General features: G+C 35.8%; 1 protein-coding gene across 5 annotated transcripts in view; it reads right to left on the reverse strand.

Annotated features, from left to right (window-relative positions):
- Positions 1–23,782, reverse strand: part of AP4E1 (adaptor related protein complex 4 subunit epsilon 1) — a 62,557-nt gene extending 38,775 nt beyond the window's left edge. For 3 of the 5 annotated variants that reach the window (XM_042988870.1, XM_042988873.1, XM_007081847.3), the window contains exons 1-8: positions 23,561–23,782; positions 20,886–20,957; positions 17,983–18,106; positions 13,705–13,778; positions 12,334–12,455; positions 8,511–8,670; positions 5,680–5,846; positions 2,324–2,397 (exon numbers count right to left, since the gene is read on the reverse strand). In XM_042988870.1, the coding sequence (XP_042844804.1) occupies positions 2,324–2,397; positions 5,680–5,846; positions 8,511–8,670; positions 12,334–12,455; positions 13,705–13,778; positions 17,983–18,106; positions 20,886–20,957; positions 23,561–23,710 (943 nt within the window). In that variant the 5' untranslated portion in view covers positions 23,711–23,782. Of the gene's footprint in view, positions 1–2,323; positions 2,398–5,679; positions 5,847–8,510; positions 8,671–12,333; positions 12,456–13,704; positions 13,779–17,982; positions 18,107–20,885; positions 20,958–23,211; positions 23,526–23,560 lie in introns of those variants that run through there. The other 2 variants (XM_042988871.1, XM_042988872.1) reach the window with 2 other exon arrangements.
- Positions 23,783–24,235: the final 453 nt, after the last annotated feature.

Here is a 24,235-nt window from a genome sequence, read left to right on the forward strand (position 1 = left end):
TAGGTAAGTTAAAATAATGGAATTTTCAAAAAAATATGATTTAGCAAGTATAAAAGCTAAAACCCAATCAGGTAACTGATAAAAGTTATCAGTTATATATAGATAACTGATAAAAGTAAAGTAGTTTTTCTCTTCCTTTAATTCAATTAAAACGTGTTACTCATTGATTAACCTAGTGCCAGACAGTGGGATAGACACAGTCTCTTCCCTTATGAAGTTCATGATTTAAAATTCACATTCTTAAGCAATAAAATATTCGTGTCAGCATTACTAGAGAACATTCTATCATTGATAAAATCACTCAAAGTTATAAACTGTATCAATACAAATATGGAGGGGAAGCCTAACAATGGAAAGATTAATAAAAGAAATAAATAAAACAACAGAAACTATAAGGTTTCCATGGCAAGGTAAAACATTGCACGGACAGCCTACAAAGAAATGAATTATTGGTGTTGGTCCCAGAAATGTTAATAAGGGAAAGGTGCCCTAGGGGAGAACATTAAAAAGTATTTCCTCAGGTATACAGTACTCTCCAAATCAAAAGGAACAGATAACAGTGGTTATCTCCAAGAAGGGGAACTGGGTGGTGGGTGGTAAGGGTCAAAGGGACACTTACTGTTCACTGTATACCTTTTTGTACCTTTTGAATTTTGAACCATGTGCATATATTACCTATTCAAAAAAATAAAAAAATTAAAGCTGAAATGTCAATTACCAAAAAAAAAAAAAATTGTGCAAGAAAAAGAAAATCAGATCCTTAACTGATTCTAAACAGACTTCCTTGAGAGTCTTTCAAACTCTTATCCTACACACTTATATCTCAAGCAAAACTTTTTAGCTTCGCTGCCTGCAAAGATTCTGACACTTGTCTGGATCTTCTGACAGCTCCTAAAACAAACCACCCATGTCAATAAGGATGATCCTTATCACTGGCCTGACTCTTCTCATTACACAGCAAGATCCTACATAATATCAACCGTTCATTACACTATACCCTCATAAGGGCAGGGACTGTGTCTATCTTATTCTCCCTTTAATCTCCTGTACTTATCACGGAGAAATACATAAATCAATCAACTCTTCCCTCAATCTGTACCTAGTTTACAAATCAAGTTTTTGTTTTGTAACCCTTCAATAAATACTGGTTGAACAAATGAATAAACCACTTTCAATGTCTTAATTACCATTTTTCCATGCAAAACATAAATCTATCTTCCAAAATTTACCATCTCAATTCACTGTCATGTGCATTATCAATCCTGTATTAGTCTCATACATGCAATTCTTTCTCCTTATTCCTAACTCCATCTTTGTCAAACACTTTTCTTACAGTTAAACTAGTATAATTTCTGCCCTCTAGTCCATCCCACATTTCTACAATCATTGTTCTTAAAGATTCACCATTTACCACTGTCTGAAAAAAACAGGATGGTCTTCAAACCCTACTTCACAGTATTTTACCAGAAAAAGAAATGACTTCTCATTTGAGTTAATCTCTCAATGCTTCTTCTATTTTTCTCTATAGCATGCAAAATTCAAACTGTTTTACTTTGCTTCTGAACATTTCCAAATACCTCAGTTTCTTTACTGAGCTTTTTCAAACTAATCAATAAAGAACCAATAGTTCCTCCCTCTATTAAGATTGAAAGTTTTTTGGTTACTTTTCTCAGTCCTCTACCCTCTCCCCCAAATTACTCATCTCCTATCACTAAATTACTTTTTAAAATTTATGTAACATATGACTACTGTCTCCTCACAGAACAGTATACTGTTATTCCATATATATATCCTATATGTTTTTGTCTATATCTTATCCTTCCTTCAGTTCTCTTCTTAAATGTCAATAAAACCTTCCTTGTTCTCCCTCTCATCTAAGACTAGCTGCTATATTTTCCCATACAAAGGAATAACTCTCCTTTGTAACATTTACTCCACCTGTCCCTTTCCATGTATGATCTATCTATCTGTGAGATCAATGATAATATAATCAATTATAACTATTTTATTCACAGCTGTATTACTTAAACAGGTTATCTTCACAGTCAATTAGATGCTTAATGAATATTTTCAATATAATTTCTCTTAAAGAATATTTTAAAAAGAGAGATAATTTTAATAATGAATTTAGATCAACATTTAAAATACTGCCATTATTTCTATTAGTTATCTAATGCCTGCACTGAAAAAGAATAACCCAGAGAACCACCTTAAAATTTAACATATAAGATTCTATTGGAATTTATAGATTCTAACACACATTTTGCTATGATGCTGAAAAACACTGTAATTTTTTAGAATAGCATTTATATATGTTACCTACCATATGTGACATTGTGATTTAACTCGGCTCTTCGTAAGGATTCATCAAGAACATCATACATTAATTCACTTGTCCTGTTTAAAAGATATTTTATTTGCAGTAGAATTATAGTATTATAACTCAATAAAACAGTTTTTCAAACTTCTCTCTCTTTAAAACTGAGGATCTACAGAAAAGAAGTGAAAAAAATTTATTTTATGAAGTTATGGAAATTTCACTTCTTCAAGGTTCCATTTGCTCTTTTTCATGAGTTTAATTTCCTGTTTTATCAAAGATGACTGACTAGTCATGTCATGGAGAGATATACATAAGTCAACCAGCTCTTTACCTGTACCTAGTGTACAAATCAGGGTTTTTTTGAACATACTACCTTTCATAATTTTATTTGCAATAAAATATTTCTGCCTGTTTCAAGTTATGATAGTAATATCTCCCACATCCAGATTATTCCAGACAGTATTTTAACCAAATAGTTTTTTTAAAGTATTCAAATACTAGTCTTTCTTTGAGCAGCACTAGGTTTTCTGGGGAAAAAGTTTAACTTTCATTTATGTTAACTATAAAGAAATTGTATTTTGTGAAACAGGTTTATACCACTCCTATGTCTTTATGGTCACTGATTACAGTTCTGGTAACTGGGTTGAGGTAGATACTGTAAGAAAACGCAGTGAAGAAAGAGAGAGAGAGAGAGAGAGAGAGAGAAAGAAAGAAAGAAAGAAAGAAAGAAAGAAAGAAAGAAAAAGAAAATATAGTGCTTTGTAGAGCACTCTATCTCAAAACCTAGAAAAGTTCTCTGCAAGAGGCTAGTGTGAAACGATGACTTCTCAACCGGCATTTGTCTCTGTTTTACAAATTCAAAAAGCACCAATAGAAAAAAAACTACCATCAACACAGAATACACACAGTAGTCTTGCAGAGAAACTACACTGTAAAATAAACAAAAAGATCAAAATAACCTGGGGCCATACAAATGACATATGATGTATGTTACATCTTTTTCAGAAAATGTTTTTCTAAATATGCAGCTATAAAAATTTAATTTGAAGTGGATGGACTTTTATTCTGTCTTGACTGAAGTGTAACTATTCTGTGAAATCCAGAACCATATTCTAAAATCCCTCATTTTAATGTGTAAGCACTTTTTCCAGACAATACCACATAGCAGACATTACAATTCACCCCTCAAATTTGGTAATACGACAGCTAGATTACAGTCTAGTTTCTCAATTTTAAAAGCTGATGTCTGGCATAAGAGTCATAATTAACCACATAAAAATATAGAAACACGTGCAGACATGATCAAGCCAAACAGGAATAACCTAAGAAGAAGACTGCTATAAAACACAAGAAAATATCTAAACAAGCGCTATAAAAGAACATAAATATAAGAAGACTTTTCCACTAAATTAACTCTTTCAATTAAATACATTAGAATCCTACTATAAAATACCATTTTTACTTTGCCACACTGGACTAACCATGTCTTAAGAACTACAAGATTTGTGTTAACATAAAATCTCAGAGTTGGGACAACAAAGGAAAAAATATTCTAATGTTCCATAACATCATAAAAGAGTTTAACTCTTTGTTCATTTTCTTGAGCCTAATTCTATTCAACTGAGCTCTCTGGAGGTAAGCTCTCTCTTTGTACGTTCTTTGTAACTTTGTATGTATTCCCCAAATTCATTTATAAAGGAAAGAAGGAAGATAATGAGTTAATGAATTTAGTAAATTCACTAAAAGCCTCCATAGTTACTTCATGACAATATATTGTCAACAGACCTTTTTAGACTAGTGAAGTCTGAATGCACTACTATGAAATTCGTGATTTTAAAACAGAATTCCAGTGGACTCCCAACTAGAGCTATGCCATAGGATAGGCTGGATTACATAAAATAAAATTACAGCAAACATTTCTAACATGTGTATCTACTCCCATCACCTCCAGCTTTTTGACCTAGGAATTTAGAGTCAGAAACACAGAAAAAATGACATAGCAATATCAAGAGTGATACAGTCCAGCTAGCTCTCACCAGGAGCTCATAGGCAGATGGACACTGGCATGACACTGACAAGGCATTACTAGGAGCAACAGCCTAGAATACAATCCCTTTGTAAAGCTAGGCTAAAGAATTAGAAGGTACTGTACTGCATAAAGGAAAACCAGATCTTATAAAGTCAGAACACTGACTAGCAAATATTTTCTTAAGACAGAAACACATCAAGGACTCCAGCCATGGTACTTGCTCTCAAGGGAACTAAAAGACTTGTCCTTGAATGGTTCAGGAAAAAAAAATTTTAATATGTGTGCACACATGCACATATATATAGAAAGAGAAAGAATGATAAGACATATGAAAATAATTGATGACTCTAGGTAAAAGGTATAAGGAAGCTTCTTCATCTGTTGTTGGAACTTTCTGGTAAGTCTGAAAAACTATGACAAAATAAGGGCACCTGGGTGACTCAGTCAGTTAAGTGTCTGACTTCACCTCAGGTCATGATCTCATCGTTCATGAGTTCAAGCCCTGTGTCAGGTTCTGTGCTGACAGCTCAGAGCCTGGAGCCTTCTTTGGGTTCTGTGTCTCCCTCTCTCTCTCTGCCTCTCCCCCACTCGTACTCTCTCTCTCTCTTTCAAAAAATAAACATTAAAAAAAAAAAAGAAAAACTATGAGAAAATAAAAAGTTACAAACAATATGCATAATTGAAAAGACACCATAAAAATTTTAATATAAAGTATTGGCTAAAAGAGTAATTCAGACAAATGAATTAAATGAAACACTTACATCCAACCAGAGGAAGAGTCAGCAAACTACTGTCTCCAGGACTATCCTGGCTGGATGTTTCTATTTGTATGGCTACAGGCTAAGAATGGTTCTTACATTTTTAAATGGGGAAAAAAATAAAAAGAATAATATCTCATGATACATAAAGATTATACGAAATTCAAGTTTTAATGTCCATAAAAAGTTTTTCTGGAATACAGTAGTGCTCATTCATTACGTATTATCTATGATTGCTTTTAAGTTATACAACAGCGGGCTTCAACAGACAACATACAGCCCACAAAGCATCAAATATTTATTATCTGGCCCTTTACAATAAAGAAAGTTTCCAAATCCCTGAACTAGAATGTTTAAGAAGGCTTCAGGAAAGATATGGAGCTTCAGAGGTACCTTTCCCTATGAGCAGGATTAGATAAGCAGAGAGCCAGGATTATCCCAGAAACCTATTATATACTTCTTACAGTGATTTATTTATCATTATTAAGCCAATTAAACATTGGGAGAATCTGACTTATGAAACTTCTAGGTGACAGGCTATCAGGGTATCAAGTTTGCTTAGAATAGTTTACCTTTGATCGTCTTTTCCTAGAAGTCCTAGTATTCTCAAGAGCTGGATTTGTAACCATGGTGCTGGTACACTATGGTAATTGAAATCTACTGGGAGCTTTCCTCCAACTACTTGCTTCAAAATTGTTACAAAACTCCCCGTCAAGTCTTTATATCCAGATGAATTCTCCTATACCCAAAAAACAAAACAAAAAACTTTCTATTAATAATAATCTCTTATCAAATATAAAATAGACCTGGTTTAAATGCCATACAAAATCTAACTTAGGGCATGTTAACTTAGAAGCTGCATGTTCACATTTAATAAAACAGTACTCTAGGGGCACCTGGGTGGCTCAATGGTTAAGCATCCAACTTCAGCTCAGGTCATGATCTCGTGGTTCACGAGTTCAAGTCCCACGTCTGGCTATGTGCTGACAGCTCAGAGCCTGGGACCTGCTTTGGATTCTGTGTCTCCCACTCTCTCTGCCCCGCCCCAGCTCGCGCTCAGTCTCTCTCTCTCAAAATAAATAAAAACATTAAAAAAATTTTTTTAATAAAAATAAAACCATACTCTAATGTGTTTAATGTCTTCCATGATGAAACTACTCTGACTACCTGATCCAAAGCTGAATCATCCCCCAAAAGGCTTCCACCATTCACTACTTGTCTCCACACAGTCTTAATCACATTTCATAAGTTCTTATAATTATATCTTATATTGAACTTTTGTTAGCCAATACCAGCAATTAAATCAAAAAGTGAAAAAAAGGGCGCCTGGGTGGCTCAGTCAGTTAAGCATCCAACTCTTGATTTCAGCTCAGGTCATGATCTCAGGGTCGTGGGATCAAGCCCCATGTCAGCCTGGGGATGGACTGCTGGGGATGGAGCCTGCTGGGGATTCTCTCTCTCTCCCTCTGCCCCTCTTCCCTGCTCACTCACTCTCTCTCTCTCTAAAAGAAAAAATATATATCTTTTTTTAAAAATAGATAAAAGTCTTAATAAATTAATAAATAAAATAGTTTTTTAAAAGTCTTCATAATATAGAGAAATAGGGTAAGAAGGCAAAAACAGAAATCAGTTTTTTTCCCTTAAGCTATATTCTTTCCTATTCTATTCTCCTTATTTCTCACATCCTTTCCCTCACTTCCCATCTCTCTCTCTCTCTCTCTCTCTCTCATACACACAATAAATACATCAATGTGATCATTTATACTGTCTCCACTGTATTTCATCTCCTTAGCACCCTTGAACATTGACCCCATTTTTGGCTAATATAACACTATCTTTAAGTCACACATTGAATTAGCAGATGTCCATTAGGTGGTTAATCAAGAACTACTAGTGAAGTACTGCCACATTAAGAGATTAATTTAAGTTTGAGATTAACTCAGTTTGCCCTTAGTGCTTATGAACAGTTTCAAACTGCAATTTAAGACCAAAAATAGGGGTGCCTGGGTGGCGCCGTTGGTTAAGTGTGGGACTCCTGATTTTGGTTCAGGTCATGATCTCATGGTTTGTGAGATCGAGTCCTGTGTCACGCTGCACTGTCAGTGCAGAGGGATTCTTTCTCTCCCTCTCTCTCTCTCTGCCCCTCTCCCACATGCACTTTCTCTGTCTCTCTCAAATAAATAAACAAACATTAAATATAACAATAATAAATAAATGTGTTCTGGGTGGAAGAGCACAGGGCACAGTCAAGTCTACTCAAACCTCCCAAAATCAGTGCATCTGCCTTTTAAAAATTAATTAACCCTATTGTATTTAAACATACCTGTGTTCCGAATGAGTGTGTTTTGATTATCTATCTGACTAATCTCTTGGACTGGGGAATTTAAATACATATTCCTCAGAATAAACATTAGATTCCTCATCGTAATTTTTATTTCACTATCAACGACACATTTTTGGAAGGGAAATAATAGCTCTTTCAAAGTTTAGTAAACGTTAGAGGAAAAACAAGATTTAATATCAAGTATCTATTTATACCAAATCTATTTTGGAGCATAATGAATAAAAATGAACACAACTTTCAGTTCTGTAACTGTAAATTTAATTCAGTGACATATTCCATTTTGTTTTACAGTACTCATCATGGAATATCTCACATGGAATACAAAGGGTTTCAGGCAATGCACTGGGGCTGAATTAGTATAAACTCATATCACCATTTAGAAAATGTTACCATACCATTCAACCTTCCTTCTTCATCTGACACAGTATCAATTTAAGGAGTCAGCACCATAATCTATAGTTTACACACCCTCCACCAGCTCTCCTCATTTCAATAAGCTCTTATGCATTTTATGAAGTCGTATAAAAGTCACCGCTTAAAAAACCACAAATCTGGGGGCGCCTGGGTGGCTCAGTCGGTTGAGCGTCCGACTTCGGCTCAAGTCATGATCTCACGGTTCATGAGTTCAGGCCCCACATCGGGCTCTATGCTGACTGCTCAGAGCCTGGAGCCTGCCTCCAATTCTGTGTCTTCCTCTCTCTCTGCCCCTCCCTCACGCGTGCTCTGTCTCACTCTGCCTCTCAAAAATAAAGAAAACTAATTAAAAAAAATTTTTTTTAAAAACCACAAATCTGCAAATTTCAATCACCTTCCATAGCTACCATTTTTCCATGCATCTTTAGTAACACAAAAAACTTAGGCATTTAAAAAAAAGACTAATTCTGTAATGTGCCTACAACTCATGCTATCAACAACTTATAAAAATTACTATTAAAAAGTCAATAATAAAAACTTGACATGTTCATTAAGAATTTTACTGAAAAATGTGAGTTCTTTTTATTCCATAATTACATTTTTCTAATGGCAATTACTCAGTACTTCCTGAAATTTCCAACTTACCTTAATCATCCTAAAGTATATGTGCAAAGAAGCAGCCATGACGCCAACATCTCTGTCACAAAGTGCTTTCCGAAACTTAATATGGATATGCTGTACTTGATTAGGAGCAATGAGATGGAATTTATATAATGCCAGAACAGCTTTTCTTCGTATAATCTCCCTAAAGAGAAAAAATAAAATCTAAACAAACTGTCTGAATCCACAGGCATTTAGTTTGAAAATATTGTACACAAGATGATTTCACAATATCAGCTATTACCTTAAAACAAAAAGAAAGAAAGAATTACACACTTATTGTTAATTTCTATATTCCAATCCATCAAACTATAAAAAGTAGTTATCTCTCGGAGGTAAGACCTCAAAAGATTTTAACTGCTCATATTATATATTTCTTTAGGTACAGAATTTTTGGTAACAAGCACATATTAGTTTTGAAACCAGAACAAACAAGAAAGATAAATAAATTCCTTAATTCCCTAATTCCATTTTTGAAAGCCATCTCTCTAGAAATTGGGAAAAGAATCAACAGTTCAAATCTGTAAGAAGTAACTCTGGCTAGTAATATTATACAGTATATTTATCAATGTTGATATCAATAAATTAATATGTATTATATTTTATTATAACATTATTTTATTTTATTATTTTATTAATATTTATTATTTTATTTAAAAATTAATAAAATCTCATTAACATTATACCTTTAAAGATTTCTTCTTTTGTACCATGGGCAAGCATACTTGAAATACTTTAGGGAGCCAGGGCAATAGGAAGACTCACATTAAAAATGTCACTCCTCCCCTTTTCCAGCTCACGTTTCAGAAATGTCATTACAACAAAGAGGAAAGTATATGCTAGTCTTACACTTAATTTTTTTTTTTAATTTTTTTCATGTTTATTTATTTTTGAGAGAGAGAGAGAGAGAGACAGAGCATGAGCAGGGGAGGGGCAGAGAGAGAGAGAGGTAGACACAGAATCCGAAGCAGGCTCCAGGCTCCGAGCTGTCAGCACAGGGCCCTATGCGGGGCTTGAACCCACAAACTGTGAGATCATGACCTGAGCCGAAGTCGGGCTCTCAACCGACTGAGCCACCCAGGTGTCCCTTACACTTAATTTTTAACAGATAATGTCTAGCACACAAGAAGCAAAATAACAAGTCACTATCTTATGTTCATAATGTAATTTCCAAGTTAGTACATTTCCTTGTTAATTCTCACTCACGCCTATTTCTAAATATATTTGCAGGCAGGCTATGCTGGCAGTGTTCATAACAGCAGCAAATGTCACAAAACTAAAGTATTTACTATTAGGGTTCCTTAGTATATATTTCTGTTACCTAAAATCACAGAATCTCCAAACTGAGATTACTCAATGCAATCTTCTGTGTTCCAATCAAAAATACTTTCTATGGGACGCCTGGGTGGCTTAGTCGGTTAAGCATCCGACTCTTGGTTTTGGCTCAGGTCATGATATGGTTTTGTGAATTTGAGCCCCGCATCAGGCTCCATGCTGACAATACAGAGACTGCTTGGGACTCTGTCTCCCTCTCTCTCTGCCCCTCCCTGACTTGTGTTCTCTCTGGCTTTCTCAAAATAAATAAATAAACTTAAAAAAAAAAAAAAAAGTATCTTTTATAAGATTCCTAAAAAATGTCCTCCAGCTTCTGCTAAATTCCATTAACAAGCAACTCACTACTTTCCTAGGCAAACTATGCCATGATGGAAAATTATTTTGGTATGGAAAGAAAAAGTAGGTTAACAACAGATTTGCCAGTAGTATTAATACTATGGTGACTGTAAACTATATCTCAATATATTGCTATTGAGTGTTAACCAATATCAGTTCTGAGAGAGTAGGTAAATGAGGTGAGATAAAAGAATACAAATACTTAACAGGCTCAGGAATCCCTAGGCCTGGCCCTATGTGGTGGTACTAACAAAAGACATCAAGAGACCTAGATTGGGGCTCTAGGTCTGGCACGGTGAAACTCAAAAGTCAAGTGCAAGCCACATCTTCTTTGTGACATCCACTAGCATACCTATAGCTCTGACCCATATTTTTCTGCATGGAGTTAGTTATGGGCATAACTACAGAAGCAGAATTTCAAAAAGTCTAACTGGTAGAAGACAGGAGATACCAATATTTGAAATTAGAGCACATGGGAAGCAATAAGGAAAAAATTCAGTTCTCAGAAGGATTTCAAACAAAGGATCAGTAAGTACCATTATCACAAAACAGTGTGGGTATGGAAAAATTACACAAAAATAATGCTCTGCTATCATCAGATCAACCTGTAATTATCTAAGAAAAACTAGTATTTTATTTCCAGTAATTAATCGTTTACATCCATCATTTGTTCTGAAGACAGATTTGACATAAACAAAGCATTAAAACAAGTATGAAAAACTTATGAAGTTATTCCATAATTCTTAGTAAAAGCTATCATTTTAGCCAGAAGTTTCATGGTCCAAAATTTCTTAAAGAATACAAACCATAAGACAACATTTTTTAATCTTAGAACACTAAAAATACTAGCTTAAAAAAACATATAAAATAAAGAAATGTTGTTATGAACAACAAAATATTTTTATTAAGAATGTATGTATATTGGGGTACCTGGGTAGCTCAGTTGGTTGAGCATCCAACTTTGGCACAGGTCATGATCTCACGGTTCATGGGTTTGAGCCCCATGTCAGGCTTTGTGCTGACAGTGCAGAGACTGCTTTGGATTCTGTCTCCCTCTCTCTCAGCTCCACCCCACCCTCTCAAAAATAAACACTAAAAAAATTTTAATTAAAAAAAAAAAGAATATAACTAAAATATTGTAATACAAAAAAAACAGAAATAGAAGAAAGAAGAAAACAAAAGAAAAGAAAAGAAAAGAAAAGAAAAGAAAAGAAAAGAAAAGAAAAGAAAGAAAAAAGAAAAGAAAAAAGAAAATGATTGCAAACTGTTCCTAGTTCTAAAGGTTATAAAGTTAAGGGGCTTGTCAAAAACAAACAAAAAAAAAACCCAAAATAACACAATAAAACAAAATAATTAGTGAAAAGGTAAGTCAAGCTCAAACTGAGGGATGCTGGAAGGAAGGTGGGTAGGGAGATGGGCTAAAGGGTGCTGGGCATTAAATGGGTAACAGGTACTAAGGAGGGCACTTGTGATGAGCACCAGGTGTTACACATAAGTGATTAATCACTGAGTTCTACTTCTGAAACCAATACTACACTATATGTTAACTAGCTTGAATTAAAATAAAATCTTTGAAGGAAAAAAAAATTCAAGCTGATAAGGAAAGAGTTAAGGAATCTTACAAGGTAAGATTAGCAAAATACTACAAGTTAAGGTTTATTTGGATATATTTTGCTATAAAACAGAATCTGAGTGTTACAGTTTTGCCATCAAAGCATCCCCCGTACACTGAAGCCCTGCATTCACAGCACTTGAACCACTCACTGCCAATTTTTTTCCATTATTCCACTTTATCCTCAAAACAACTTTGTGAAAACTAACATGTTTCAACCAATCCCACATAGTCAAAGGAAAAACAGGACCACTACTGGTTAGTGGTAGAACTGGGAGGAAAGCCACAGATTCCTGACACCAAACCTCACTGCCTCTTGGCTTAACTTTAGAAAGCTGCCTAACATTGTCTCAAAACCACATAAAATAAGGGACAATGCTATCAGAGATTTCTGCATTGTATCAGGCAGTCTAAGTCTATCCTCTACCCTGGCAGCATTAAGTTAAAGTTACAATAAGTTTTTTAGTATAAATTTTTATTTTGAAATATATAGTATAGACACATACCCAAAAAGAATTTACTTACTTAGAATGTTGAAGTTTATCTTCAATTAATGGGAGAACAGCTGGAATCATTTCTCGAGGGAATATCTGGCTGACGACAGTAAGTGCCATGCATACTTCTACCAGGTTAGTGCTCTGCAAGTCCTGACATAATCAGTGAGCAAACAAATATTCAGTGCACATTTTGAAACTAGGTTGAGTTCAATACTGCAATGGCCCTACATACTTTATGGTTTTCTACTAACTCTATAATCAATTTGTACATTCAGGTTTACCTCATATTGTGTAGGAATATCCTACTGTTTCATTTCCCTTAATAGAGTCAATTAAGATACATATAGCCAAAAAGCAACTGATCCAAAAGGAAACTGTATTTCTGTTCTGACACTGACCCATAGTAGTCTCCTTTACTACAGCGTTTAAAACTTTTCTAAACTAATAACAAAACCAATCTTTGAATTTTTTTCTTGTTAATTGAGTAGATGTTTAAAAGGAAGTAATTCTAGATTGTATACAATGTGTGTGTTTACATACTTCTACATGCACAAAGTTTATAAATCATTCGAACAGCTTTATTTTGGAAACATAAATTTATTTTGGAAAATCCTGAAAAATTTAAGCTACTAGTAACCTTAAAAGAGTATGTAACTTAAAATTCAGAAAGTACCCTATACACATTCACATACACAGAGTCATACATCCAGAAAAACATGGAAGAGCTCAACAGTTTGATTACGCTTCATTACTAATTTTGATCCAAAGTTTAACAGGAAAAAACACTGTGTGGATTACACTGTATTTTTATTATCTATAAATTTCAGTTACCCAATTATACTCTATTCTCCTTAAAAATGACTTTTAGAATTTGAAAGACCTCAATTATTCAGTTTATATCTATACCCTTTTAGAAGAGATCCTGAAGAAAAAGACAGTCAGAAAAGTGGATCTGACTAAAGGTCTGCAGAGCTGCATGATTGCTCTCTTGCTTTTTTTTTAACTAGGCGCCACGCCTAGTGTGGAGCCCAACACAGGGCTTCAACTCACAATCCTGAGATCAAGACCTGAGTTGAGATCAAGAGTCAGATGCTTAATCCACTGAGCCACCCAGGTGCCCCTGGAGATCTGCTTTTAAATGAAACAATAATAAGAGCGAGCGGCAGGAGCAACTACTTCCTACTTTAACATAGTGTTCCATTTAACCCTTACAACTTGGCTAAGTTCTATTATTAACTTCATTTTACAAACTCAGAAACGGATCTAAAAGATCTTCCTAAGCCCATTCTGTAAGCCTGGCTTCTTCCAAAAATATCTAACTCAATATGATAGAGGTGAAATGTCAGAAGCCCGCAGGACTAACTTAAGACTTCATACTAACCAACATATAGTACAGTACCTTTACAACTGTATTCACAAGGAGAAGCAACAGCTCATGACTTTCATGTAGAAATAAAGAAACAGCCAAATAACCTATAAAATTTGAGGGGAAAAGTCTCATTATTACCTGCCTAAAATGACTTTTCCCAGGAAAAGTTAAACAAAGCAATAATATATTCCAAAATTTAAGTGTCAAAGATAACAACTACAGGTAACTATAAAAACAGATTGGAAAATATGAAGTTCAAAAACTTCAGGAAGATTTCAGATGTTCTTTATCTTGAAATCTTTCAGAATTCTGTATTTCACAGGATTGTCACCAAAATGGAAAAGATGCTACATGTACCAACTTAAAGTCTTATAAATGACATTAGAAATATATGCCTTCTATCTTCTGTGCATATCTCTACACAATCAATTAAAACATTACATTTTCTATCTTACAGCCAAAGATAACTATATAAAAATAGTTACTATAGTTACTAGTGAGTTACTGGCTATTTCTTATTATTGAATGAGCTACCTAATACCAACCTGTATGATGTAAATCACATATTAAGCCATACACAATATCTATTTTCTCATTTGGAGATACACTATTGAAGGAATAACAGTTGTTGAGGAAAGAAACACTATCTACCACAATACGTGTACTTGATTTAAATAAGCATTTTTATTTCAATAATATTAAAACATAAAAAAGTACATCTTAGGGTTGAAGAAATACATTAATACTATGGCAAATGCCATGTATATGGAATCTAGCTACTCCATGTCATTTTCTTGTCACTCTTCAGATTGAGAACATTTGTTAGACAGTTACTGTGGATCAGTATATTACAAGCCTTACCTCATTCAATCCTCACAACTGTATGAAGTAGGTATAATTATCCCAAAAAGAATAATAAGGACGAAAAAGGGTAAATGACCACAGTCTATAGCTATTACATGGTGAAGCCAGCACTCAAACCCAGCCAGGAGTTAGTTCATGTTTTAATCCCTATGCTGTCCTGTCTCTCCATGGTCTATCCTGAGGCCCTATTCCCTGACACCTATCCTCACTGTGTTTCATTCTTCTCAATTCTTTCGGCTCTTTCATTAGGGATTCTAATGCTAACTGTCCCCATCATGTCTGTGTCTACTGGGAATCATGGGAAACTGTAAGAAATTACCTATTCTCACAACCAAGAAGAAAGGGTATGACCCACAGCAACATCTTCACTAAAGGTCAGAGGAGCAGGGCAAGAGAGAAAAAACAACTAAGCAGGGGCAAGAAAGGAGAAAACCCTAGAAAGCATTTAAAGAAAAAACTTCTTATCTGATTGCTGAAAACTCGTGATCAGCTAAGGTATCACCCACACCCAAGTCACCAATATCAAGGTAGAAGAAGATGAATAATTTCAAAGACCATATCAAGGAAACCTTAACTCTGTTACAAAGAATATCCTAACTATTGTGACAGTCAGGAAACAGGGAAAAAAATATTCAGTGAACTCAAAAAATGAAAAGGTTCCAGAAAGCAAAGAATAATGACTAGATTATGGAGCATGCTTGATATGAAAGAGTGACATATAGGGTAAGAATACAGGCTTTGATTCATAGAAACTTGGGGTTTACATTCTGGCTCCACTATCTACTAGCTATATGACCTTGGACAAGTGACTTAACCTTTCTGAGCTTCAGTTTTCACCTATCTCATAAGATAAAGCACCCAACATAATGCCTAACTTAATGGGTGCTGAAATTTATATATTCAACAACATATAAAAATAATAAGGTGGGGGCACCTGAGTGGTTCTCTCAGTTAAGCATCCGACATTTGATTCTGGCTCAGGTCATGTTCTCATGGTTTGTGAGTCCGAGCTCAGAGTCAGGCTCTGCACTGACAGCGTGGAGCCTGCTTAGGATTCTCTCCCTCTCTCTCTCTGCCCCTCCCTTTCTCTTTCCCTCAAAAATAAGTAAACATTTCACAACTACGTGGATGGAACTAGAGGGTATTATGCTAAGTGAAATTAGTCAGAGAAAGACAAATATCATATGACTTCACTCATATGAGGACTTTAAGATACAAAACAGATGAACAGAAGGGAAGGGAAGCAAAAATAATATAAAAACAGGGAGGGGGACAAAACATAAGAGACTCTTATGGAGAACAAACAGAGGGTTACTGGTGGGGTTGTGGGAGGGGGGATGAGCTAAATGGGTAAGGGGCATTAAAGAATCTACTCCTGAAACCATTGTTGCACTATATGCTAACTAACTTGGATGTAAATTAAAAAATAAAATAAAATTTAAAAGTAAATAAAATAAATAAACAAACAAACAAACAAACCTTAAAAAAATAATAATAGGGGCACCTGGGTGGCTCAATCAGCTAAAGCATCTGACTTCGGCTCAGGTCATGATCTCGTAGTCTGTGGGTTTGAGTCCTGCATCAGGCTCTGTGCTGACAGCTCAGAGTCTGGAGTCTGCTTTGGATTCTATGTCTCCCTCGCTCTCTGCCCCTCCCCCACTCACGTTCTGTCTCTCTCTCTCTCTCTCTCTCTCTCCCTCTCTCTCAAAAAGAAACATTAAAAAAATTTAAAAATAGTAAGTAAATAAAAAGAAGAAGGCATCTCCATCAGAGAAAGCACCAAAGCTAACCTTAGAAGTCTCAGGAGAGTTGAAAAGGCAATAATAACACAATGAAGACATACAGAAGGTTTAAATGATATCTTAAAAAAAACTTATACTCACTAGCACACATGAAAAATGTCTGATACCTGCAGGAATAAGTTCCTCTACTTGGCAATAAAATATTTCCCTAAGATCATGAATCTCAATAAAAATGACTCTGAGGTCTCTATTAAAATAAGCCTCCGGAACTATGAATAACACAGGTACAAGGTTATTCACTGCAACATTATTTACAAGAGAAAAAAAAATAATAACCCACATGTCCACCAATAGGGACCTGATTGAAAAAAATGATGGCCTATCCATCCATCCAATGAAAACTATGCAACTGTGTAAGAGTATGAAGATGTCAAAACAAGGTGTATAATAATCTATACAGCATGTTATCATTTGTGTAAGAGAGAGTTTATGAGTGTGTTCCCATGCATTTGCTTGTTTTGCAAGAAGAAACAATGGAAAGATTAATTACAAACTAATGAAAATGGTTACTTATGGCAGTAAGGAGCAAACTGGGTAAGAGAGACTAGAAATTAAAAGTGAGACTTGTTTGATTATACCTTTTTATAAGGTCTTAACTTTTGAACTTTATATATTTTTAATAATAAAATTAAATTGAAAATGAAAAAAATGGTATGCCAGTCTAAGAAGCACAATATAGCAACAGTCGTACAAAATTACAGCACCAACCACCTAATATTGACTATTGTTTTCAAAATTTCCCTGTCCTTGGGGATCTTAGAATTAGTTCAAGAGCTAAGACATTAATATATGAAAAGATACCACCCAAAGATGATGGTAAAAGCCACCAGAGTGATAAAAGAAGAGTTAAAACTTGATTTCGAATATGAGAAGGGAGAGACAACAGAGGACATTCCCTTGGAGGGAAGAATACAATAAATCTAGAAGAGTGAAGTGAGTTTCAGTAAGTAGAATAATGGGTACAGCTAGTCTCAGAATCTTTAGCAAACTATCTCCCTTTCCTATCCCATTATCTGACAGCACAGATATTTGTGAAGAATGCTGGTCCTTGACAACATGACACCATCAACTCCTTTGAAGACAGAACATGTTATACTCCTATATGACTCTAAAGTGCTTCCTTCTTGGATTTTGATACACAGCTGAACCTACATGAATAAAAGATTTAAAGGATATTTCCTAAGAGCCCTAAAGGTTGATTAAGGAGACAAACATTTTTAAAAGATACCTCTAATCCTCACAGCTAACATTTGTGAAACTGAGAACAGGATATTTTAAATTATTCAAGTCAATTTCAGTTTTTATTCTATAAAGAAACATTTCTGATCATTAAACTGATGATGTTAGACTTTAAAATCAGCTTTGTGGAGGTATAATTTACACTGAAGAAAATTCGCCCATTTTAAGTGTACAGTTTAATGAACTTTGACAAGTATAGATGCTCATCTATCACAAAAACAGGATAGAATCAGTAAGACTGATTTCACTTATAGGCTTTAAGTTTTTGAAGTGTTCCCTTTTAAAGTTTTGGAAATTACAAGGCAATGTTCTAAAAACACACTATATACCTGCCATTACTCATTTTACATAGTAGCTGGTACTTTAAGAACATTTAGTATTAAAATCTTAAACACATACATACCTACTCTTTTTTCTAAAAGGTTTCCTTGTTGTGCCAACTTGATCGCATGTATGTAGCCAAAGGAAGCATCATATCCAAGCATTTCACAATATATAAGTCTCACCATACACTCCTTCATCATTCTCTGAAAAGCAAATATCCAGTAACTGCATAAACAAATAGAATGTTTTGGGTTTTTTTCATTATGTTGCAACCATTTCACAGAGGAATCCTTTAATCCTAGCACTGAAGAAATAACATACACATATATAATAAATTAATAACCTGAAGTCAAACTTTATAAATAGAAGTTGCTCCAAAACTTAGCTTACCAACAGTACTGATTTTAGTAAAATTATTTCAACATTTTGTTAGTGGCAACATCAAAAAATAAATCAACTGTATCTATTTCTAATTCTAGGTGTACCTGTGAAAAATTTAGTTACAATGCGAGACACCTGGTCCTCAGACAAAATTTCACCCATAGTAATATGACTTGGCTTCTAGAACAGAGCACATCATTTTAATACACTTTGTCAAATGAAGACATCCATAAAATTCCCATAAGTTGGTAATAATTTGTAAAGAAAATAATTTTCATATTTGAAAACCAAATTGCACCTAACTTTTTTCAGAATTATTTTGCTGTACATAATATGCAACAGTTTGTTTTATAGGCATTGTTTTCTTCTTCTTTTTTTAATGTTTGTTTACTTTTTGAGAGAGGGAGAGAGAGAGAGAGAGAGAGAGAGCGAGCAAGCAGGGTAAGCACAGAGAGGGAGACACAGAATCCGAAGCAGGCTCCAGATTCCCAGCTGTCAGCAGAGTCTGATGTGGGGCTCGAACCCATGGACCATGAGATCATGACCTGAGCTGAAGTCAGCCGCTCAATCGACTGAGTCACCCAGGCACCCGTAAAGGCATTCTTTCTAAACAATTCTCAATTAGGAACTGAAGGGTATGGTATCATTAATGGTATAGCATTTCTAATTATTTAATTTTTTAACTGGGTCTTTCAATATTTACAACACAAGCTAAAAAGCTGTTTTAGGAGATTCTATAAATGTGTTTTATAATCTAATAATTTTTGCATTCTCAATATTTATAGCAAATTTTAATCATAAATAAAAAATAGAAATAAAATGTGTTTCAAAATAAGCTCACAGACTATTTTAATAACTAAAAATCTTATTAGGTAAATACCCATTTATCTTATTAGGGTTGGTATATTACAAGGTTATTAAATCACAAAATACTTAGAAAACAGTAACATATTTTAAGGTAAGGACATTAATATTCAATATTTCATTCATATTTTATATATGAATATCGTATTTATATATTTAAATATGAAGAGCTTTATTTTTTTATTTTATTTTATTTTATTTTATTTTATTTTTAATGAAGAGTTTTAAAAGAAACCATGGGAAAATCCTTGGAGAATAAGATTTAATTCAGGTCACTTGTGTTTAAGTAATAAAAGTCAAATTTATTAGTGTATTAAGACTACTAAACACTGAAAAAATAAGCTTAAAAGATACTGTAAGTTCCTTTCAAAGGCTTCCACATCAATTAGGAGCGGAAGTGTTCATCTAATCCATAAGTATCATCCCTGGTTTTGTAACATTTTATTTCACAGTCTTTCAAAGGTCATCATGAGCTCTATTTAATTAAAATTGTATTGCATACCTTATTATTCTCTTAGTTTTGGAGAAGAAAATCCATTCCTCAATAAAGAATTTTTTTTTTTTTTTCACAATTTCTCTACACAGAGCATCTCAGAGACAGACTACAAAACATGCCCAGAGCTGGACGGCCATAATTATTATAAAGTCTTCCTTCAAAAGTCTGGCTCCCTAACTTCTACCTATTTATCTTATTTTTGTGCATACCAGGTGTGCCAATTACAGAAAATGGAAATCAAACTAAGTAAAAGGAGAGAAACCGTTCCTGCTTAACGTTTACTAACAAGTATCATGAATAAAAATCACAATGACTTCTTACATATACACACATAAAGATCTATACACCCACATATATACATTTACACACATAAATACATCAGATTAATGTGCTTTGAGTTTCATTTGTCCACATATTACCATGATCATAAAAGGAAATACATACATTCTCTTAGACTTTAAAGTGTTATTCATGTACGTGATCATGTGTTCATGCAAAATATCACCACAATATTTTTATTAGAAGAGAAGGATACTCCCACAGTGACTTACACACAGAAAGCACTCACTAAATATTTGCTGAATAATGTTACCTGGAAAAAATCTCATTATATGAAACTGCATGAAAATTAAAAGAAAACAAAACAAAACAAAAAAAAACCTATTAGGTCTTAATCTATGTAGGGACAGAGACCTGAATATAGGGGCTACTCATTACTAGCTGCTGAATGAATGCTGTTTGAAAAATCAAAGCATATGGAACTGAAGTTTTAAAAAAGACTGGAATCTGATTTAGCTGTCATGCAATATACTGTTTCATAGCAAGAAAGCCATTTTTCTACTTTGTTCACCTATATTCCAAGATGTATAATAGTAAAATAAGAGATCTATAATATACCAACTAAGGACTGAAAATATTACTTTAAATGATATATGGTAACCTTTTCTCAGTGTACAACATTAACACATTAAGATCAGTACTGGGGTCCATGAGTATTGCCACATTTATGTAATTACCATCATGTCGGCATTGAACTGGCATCCGTCAAGCAAGTCTTACTCAGGTACAGACAGTCAATAATAAAAAGTTCAAGCTAATGTCTGACTTGCTACCATCCCATAACCGATTGTGACTATGATAAATTACATTTTAGCAACTTACCAATGAGATGCCACGATAAGGGTCCACAGTGGACCAGGTTTCAAATATAAAATGTGCTGGTACCGACTATGCAAACTTACCAGTGTTGTAGTAGGAGCAGAAACAGTTGCTTTCAGATTACTCAGTTCCTGCTGGATTAGTTTCTCTTCCTCCTGAAAAAGTGAAAGTATTTAAATGCATGAATAACTGGCTTTTTAAACTGTAACAATATTTTTTTAAAGGAAAAATATAATTTATAATACTTGCAATAAAAAATAAACATTATGTTAAAGTACAATTACATGTGCTTAAAATTTGCCTACAGGCATTTCTCCAAACCTTGGAATCATTCCTAGAAAGAATAATCCACCATCTCTCTTTCCTTCACTTAATTACTGTCTCCTTAAGGACAGTTTAGCAAAAAAAGTTTGGTTTGGTTTGAATTAAAGTTAGAGAGAAAGAATAAAAGAAAATGTTCATGTACTGGTCCAGGATAAGGTTCTCACGCCTTCCCTTTAAAAGTAAAAAGTCTTGGGGTGCCTGGGTGGCTCAGTCAGTGGAGCATGCGACTCTTGATCTTGGAGTTCTGAGTTCGAGCCCCACGCTGAGTGTAGAGATAACTTAAAAATTAAAAATCTTGGGGCACCTGGGTGACTCAGTCAGTTGAGTGTCCAACTCTTGATTTCAGCTCAGGTCATGGTCTCAGGGTCATGGGATCAAGCCCCATGTCAGGCTCCATGCTGAGCTTGGAGCCTGCTTAAGATGCTCTCTCTCTCCCTCTACCCCCTTCCCCTGCTCACTCACTCTCTGTCTAAAATAAGAAAAAAAAAAAGTTTAAAATAAATAAATAAATAAATAAATAAATAAATAAATAATCTTAGTAAATAAAAGTCAGTCTTCATAGAATCGAGAAATAGGGCAAGAATGCAGAAACAGAAATCGGTTTTTTTCCCCTAAAATATCCTTCCCTATTCTTTTCTCCTTATTCCTCACATCCTTTCCCTCACTTCCCATCTCTATCTCTCACACACACAATAAATGCACCAATGTGATCATTTCTACTGTCTGCACTGTATTTCATCTCCTTAGCACACTTGAGTATCAGCCCCATTTTTGGCTAATATACCACTAACTTTAAATCACACAATGAATTAGTAGATATCCATTAGGTGGTTAATCAAGAACTACTAGTGAAGTACTGCCACATTAAGAGATTAACTTAAGCTTGAGATTAACTCAGTTTGCCCTTAGTGCTTATGAACAGTTTCAAACTGCAATTTAAGACCAAAAATAGGGGTGCTTGGGTGGCTCAGCTGGTTAAGCGTCCAACTCTTGATTTTGCCTCAGGTCATGATCTCGGTTAGTTCATGAAATCGAGCCCCACGTCAGGCTCCGTGCAAAGCACAGAGCCTGTTTGGGATTCTCTTTCTCCCTCTCTCTCTCTCCCCTCTCCCACTCATGTGCTCTCTCTCTTTCAAAATAAATAAATAAACTTTAAAAAATAAAATATTTTTTAAAAGACCAAAAATATTTTTTTAGATTTCACTCAGAATCTCACAGAAATTAGTAAAAGACAACATGTTAAAACAATAATAAGTCCATAAATAATGATTTCTGAATGTGAAGCAGAAATACAGCATCCAGTAGAGTATCATCTAGTTCGGTTTAAACAGAATGTTTTAAATCCTCAGAGCGCTTTGAATAAAATCTTTCTGTCTTCGTCATTTCCTCTCCCCCAGCACTTATACGTCATTGTATATTGCTTATACTTGTCTTTTTTTTAATTTTTTAAATTTATTTTGAGAGAGATAGAGCACGCACGCGCAAGCACACAAGCGTGCGCAAGAGTGAGGGAGGGGCAGAGAGAGAGGGAGAGAGAGAATCCCAAGCAGGCTCCAGGCTGTCTGATGCTTAACCAACTGGGCCACCCAGGCACCCCTTATTTCTATTTATCTTAAGCCCCAAATGAATGATCAATTCCTTGGGGAAAAGAAAATCTGTTTTACTCTTTTTCCTCAATGTCTAACACATAACCTCTCCCACAAATATCTTTTGAACAAATTACGGCATAATACACAATCTTTTTTTAAATATATAAATTCCTTGAAACTTGCAATCCGTATCTAACACAATCCGTTCGACTACCAAAAGTCTGTGGAAACTTAATACCTTCTATTATAACTGCTCATTTTCAAAGCCCAACTGAGGCTGAGACAATAAATTTGACACTGAGAGAGAATTATGCTTTTTCTCTGCCCACCCCGTAGGTCTAATCTAAGAACCTCAAGCTCCCCAAAAATATTCAACGACCGGTTCAGATGGCAGGGGCTGTTCCGGAGTGTGACGTCCAGCAGTTGAAATAACTGGAGGAAAGAACCTGTAAAGAAACTTTGTAGAAGGTAAATAATGTTGACACTTCCATCGTACTTGGTATTTTCACTCGCTTGATGTCTCATTTAATTCTCGAAACAACCTATGAAATACGTATTGGTACTTTTCCACTTCAACGTTCGGGAAACACATGGAGTCTCAAAGATTAAAGAGATCTGCTCCAGGTAATAATGACTCAGTGTGAGGATCCACTGTGGAAACTCGGCCTCCCCGCTGTCAGTCCCGGAAGGAAAACCACGCTTCTAGACAGACGCAGGGACGGACTGACCCAGCAGTCCATAAGCCCGGCCGGAGGGCCAGCCCTGAGGGCTCCCGCCCGACTAGGGCCTCCCAGTGCCGGGGCCTCCCCCGGCTCCCCCGACCTCCCGGCCCGGCAAGTACGTACGTGCTTGGAGGTTAGCGCGGTGATGCCGCGGACGAGGTTGCCCAGCCGCGAGGAGAAGGACGCCTTGACTCCCGCTGGCCCGCCAACCGACTGGTTCTGCAAGAAGAGTCCCGGCAGCGCCGTCAGCGTCTTCTCCACTATGTCGCTCATCGCCGCCGCCGCCGCCACCAGCCGCGATCTGGTTGCCGCCCGGCTTCATGCCCGGCCCCTGCCCAGCCTCCGGCCCGGCCTCCGTAGACACTTCCTGTTTGTTTGAAAAAGAAATCTTTATTCGCGTCCAGAATGGACAAGTACAGTGTCGTTCCCGACTGAGGCCGCCAGAGGGCGCGACAGTCCGCTGGGAGAAGCGGCTCTCCCAACTTGCGCGAGGAGGGTGACGTCCAGGGGAGGAATTGAAGGACCGGATGGTCCGGTTTCGATGGCAACCCCGGGGTCTCACCCCTGGGTCCTCTTGAGGTAGCCGCTGGGGCTGGTCCCCCTCAAGCTTCATCCTGCAAGGTCTCCCTTTTCCCTTTAGCTGCCTCCCCGCCGCGCGAGACCGCGTCGGGAGGTGCACATTCCTTTCCCCCATTCGGCCTGCGCTCCCCCTCTGCGGGACCGCGGGCAGTAGGCCCACCTCCCTGCACCGCAGCCCGAGCGGCGGGACGGCGCGGGCCCCGGCCCTGACAGTGCTGG

The sequence above is a fragment of the Panthera tigris genome, chromosome B3 (assembly GCF_018350195.1).
Source record: "Panthera tigris isolate Pti1 chromosome B3, P.tigris_Pti1_mat1.1, whole genome shotgun sequence".
Classification (NCBI taxonomy): Eukaryota; Metazoa; Chordata; class Mammalia; order Carnivora; family Felidae; genus Panthera; species Panthera tigris.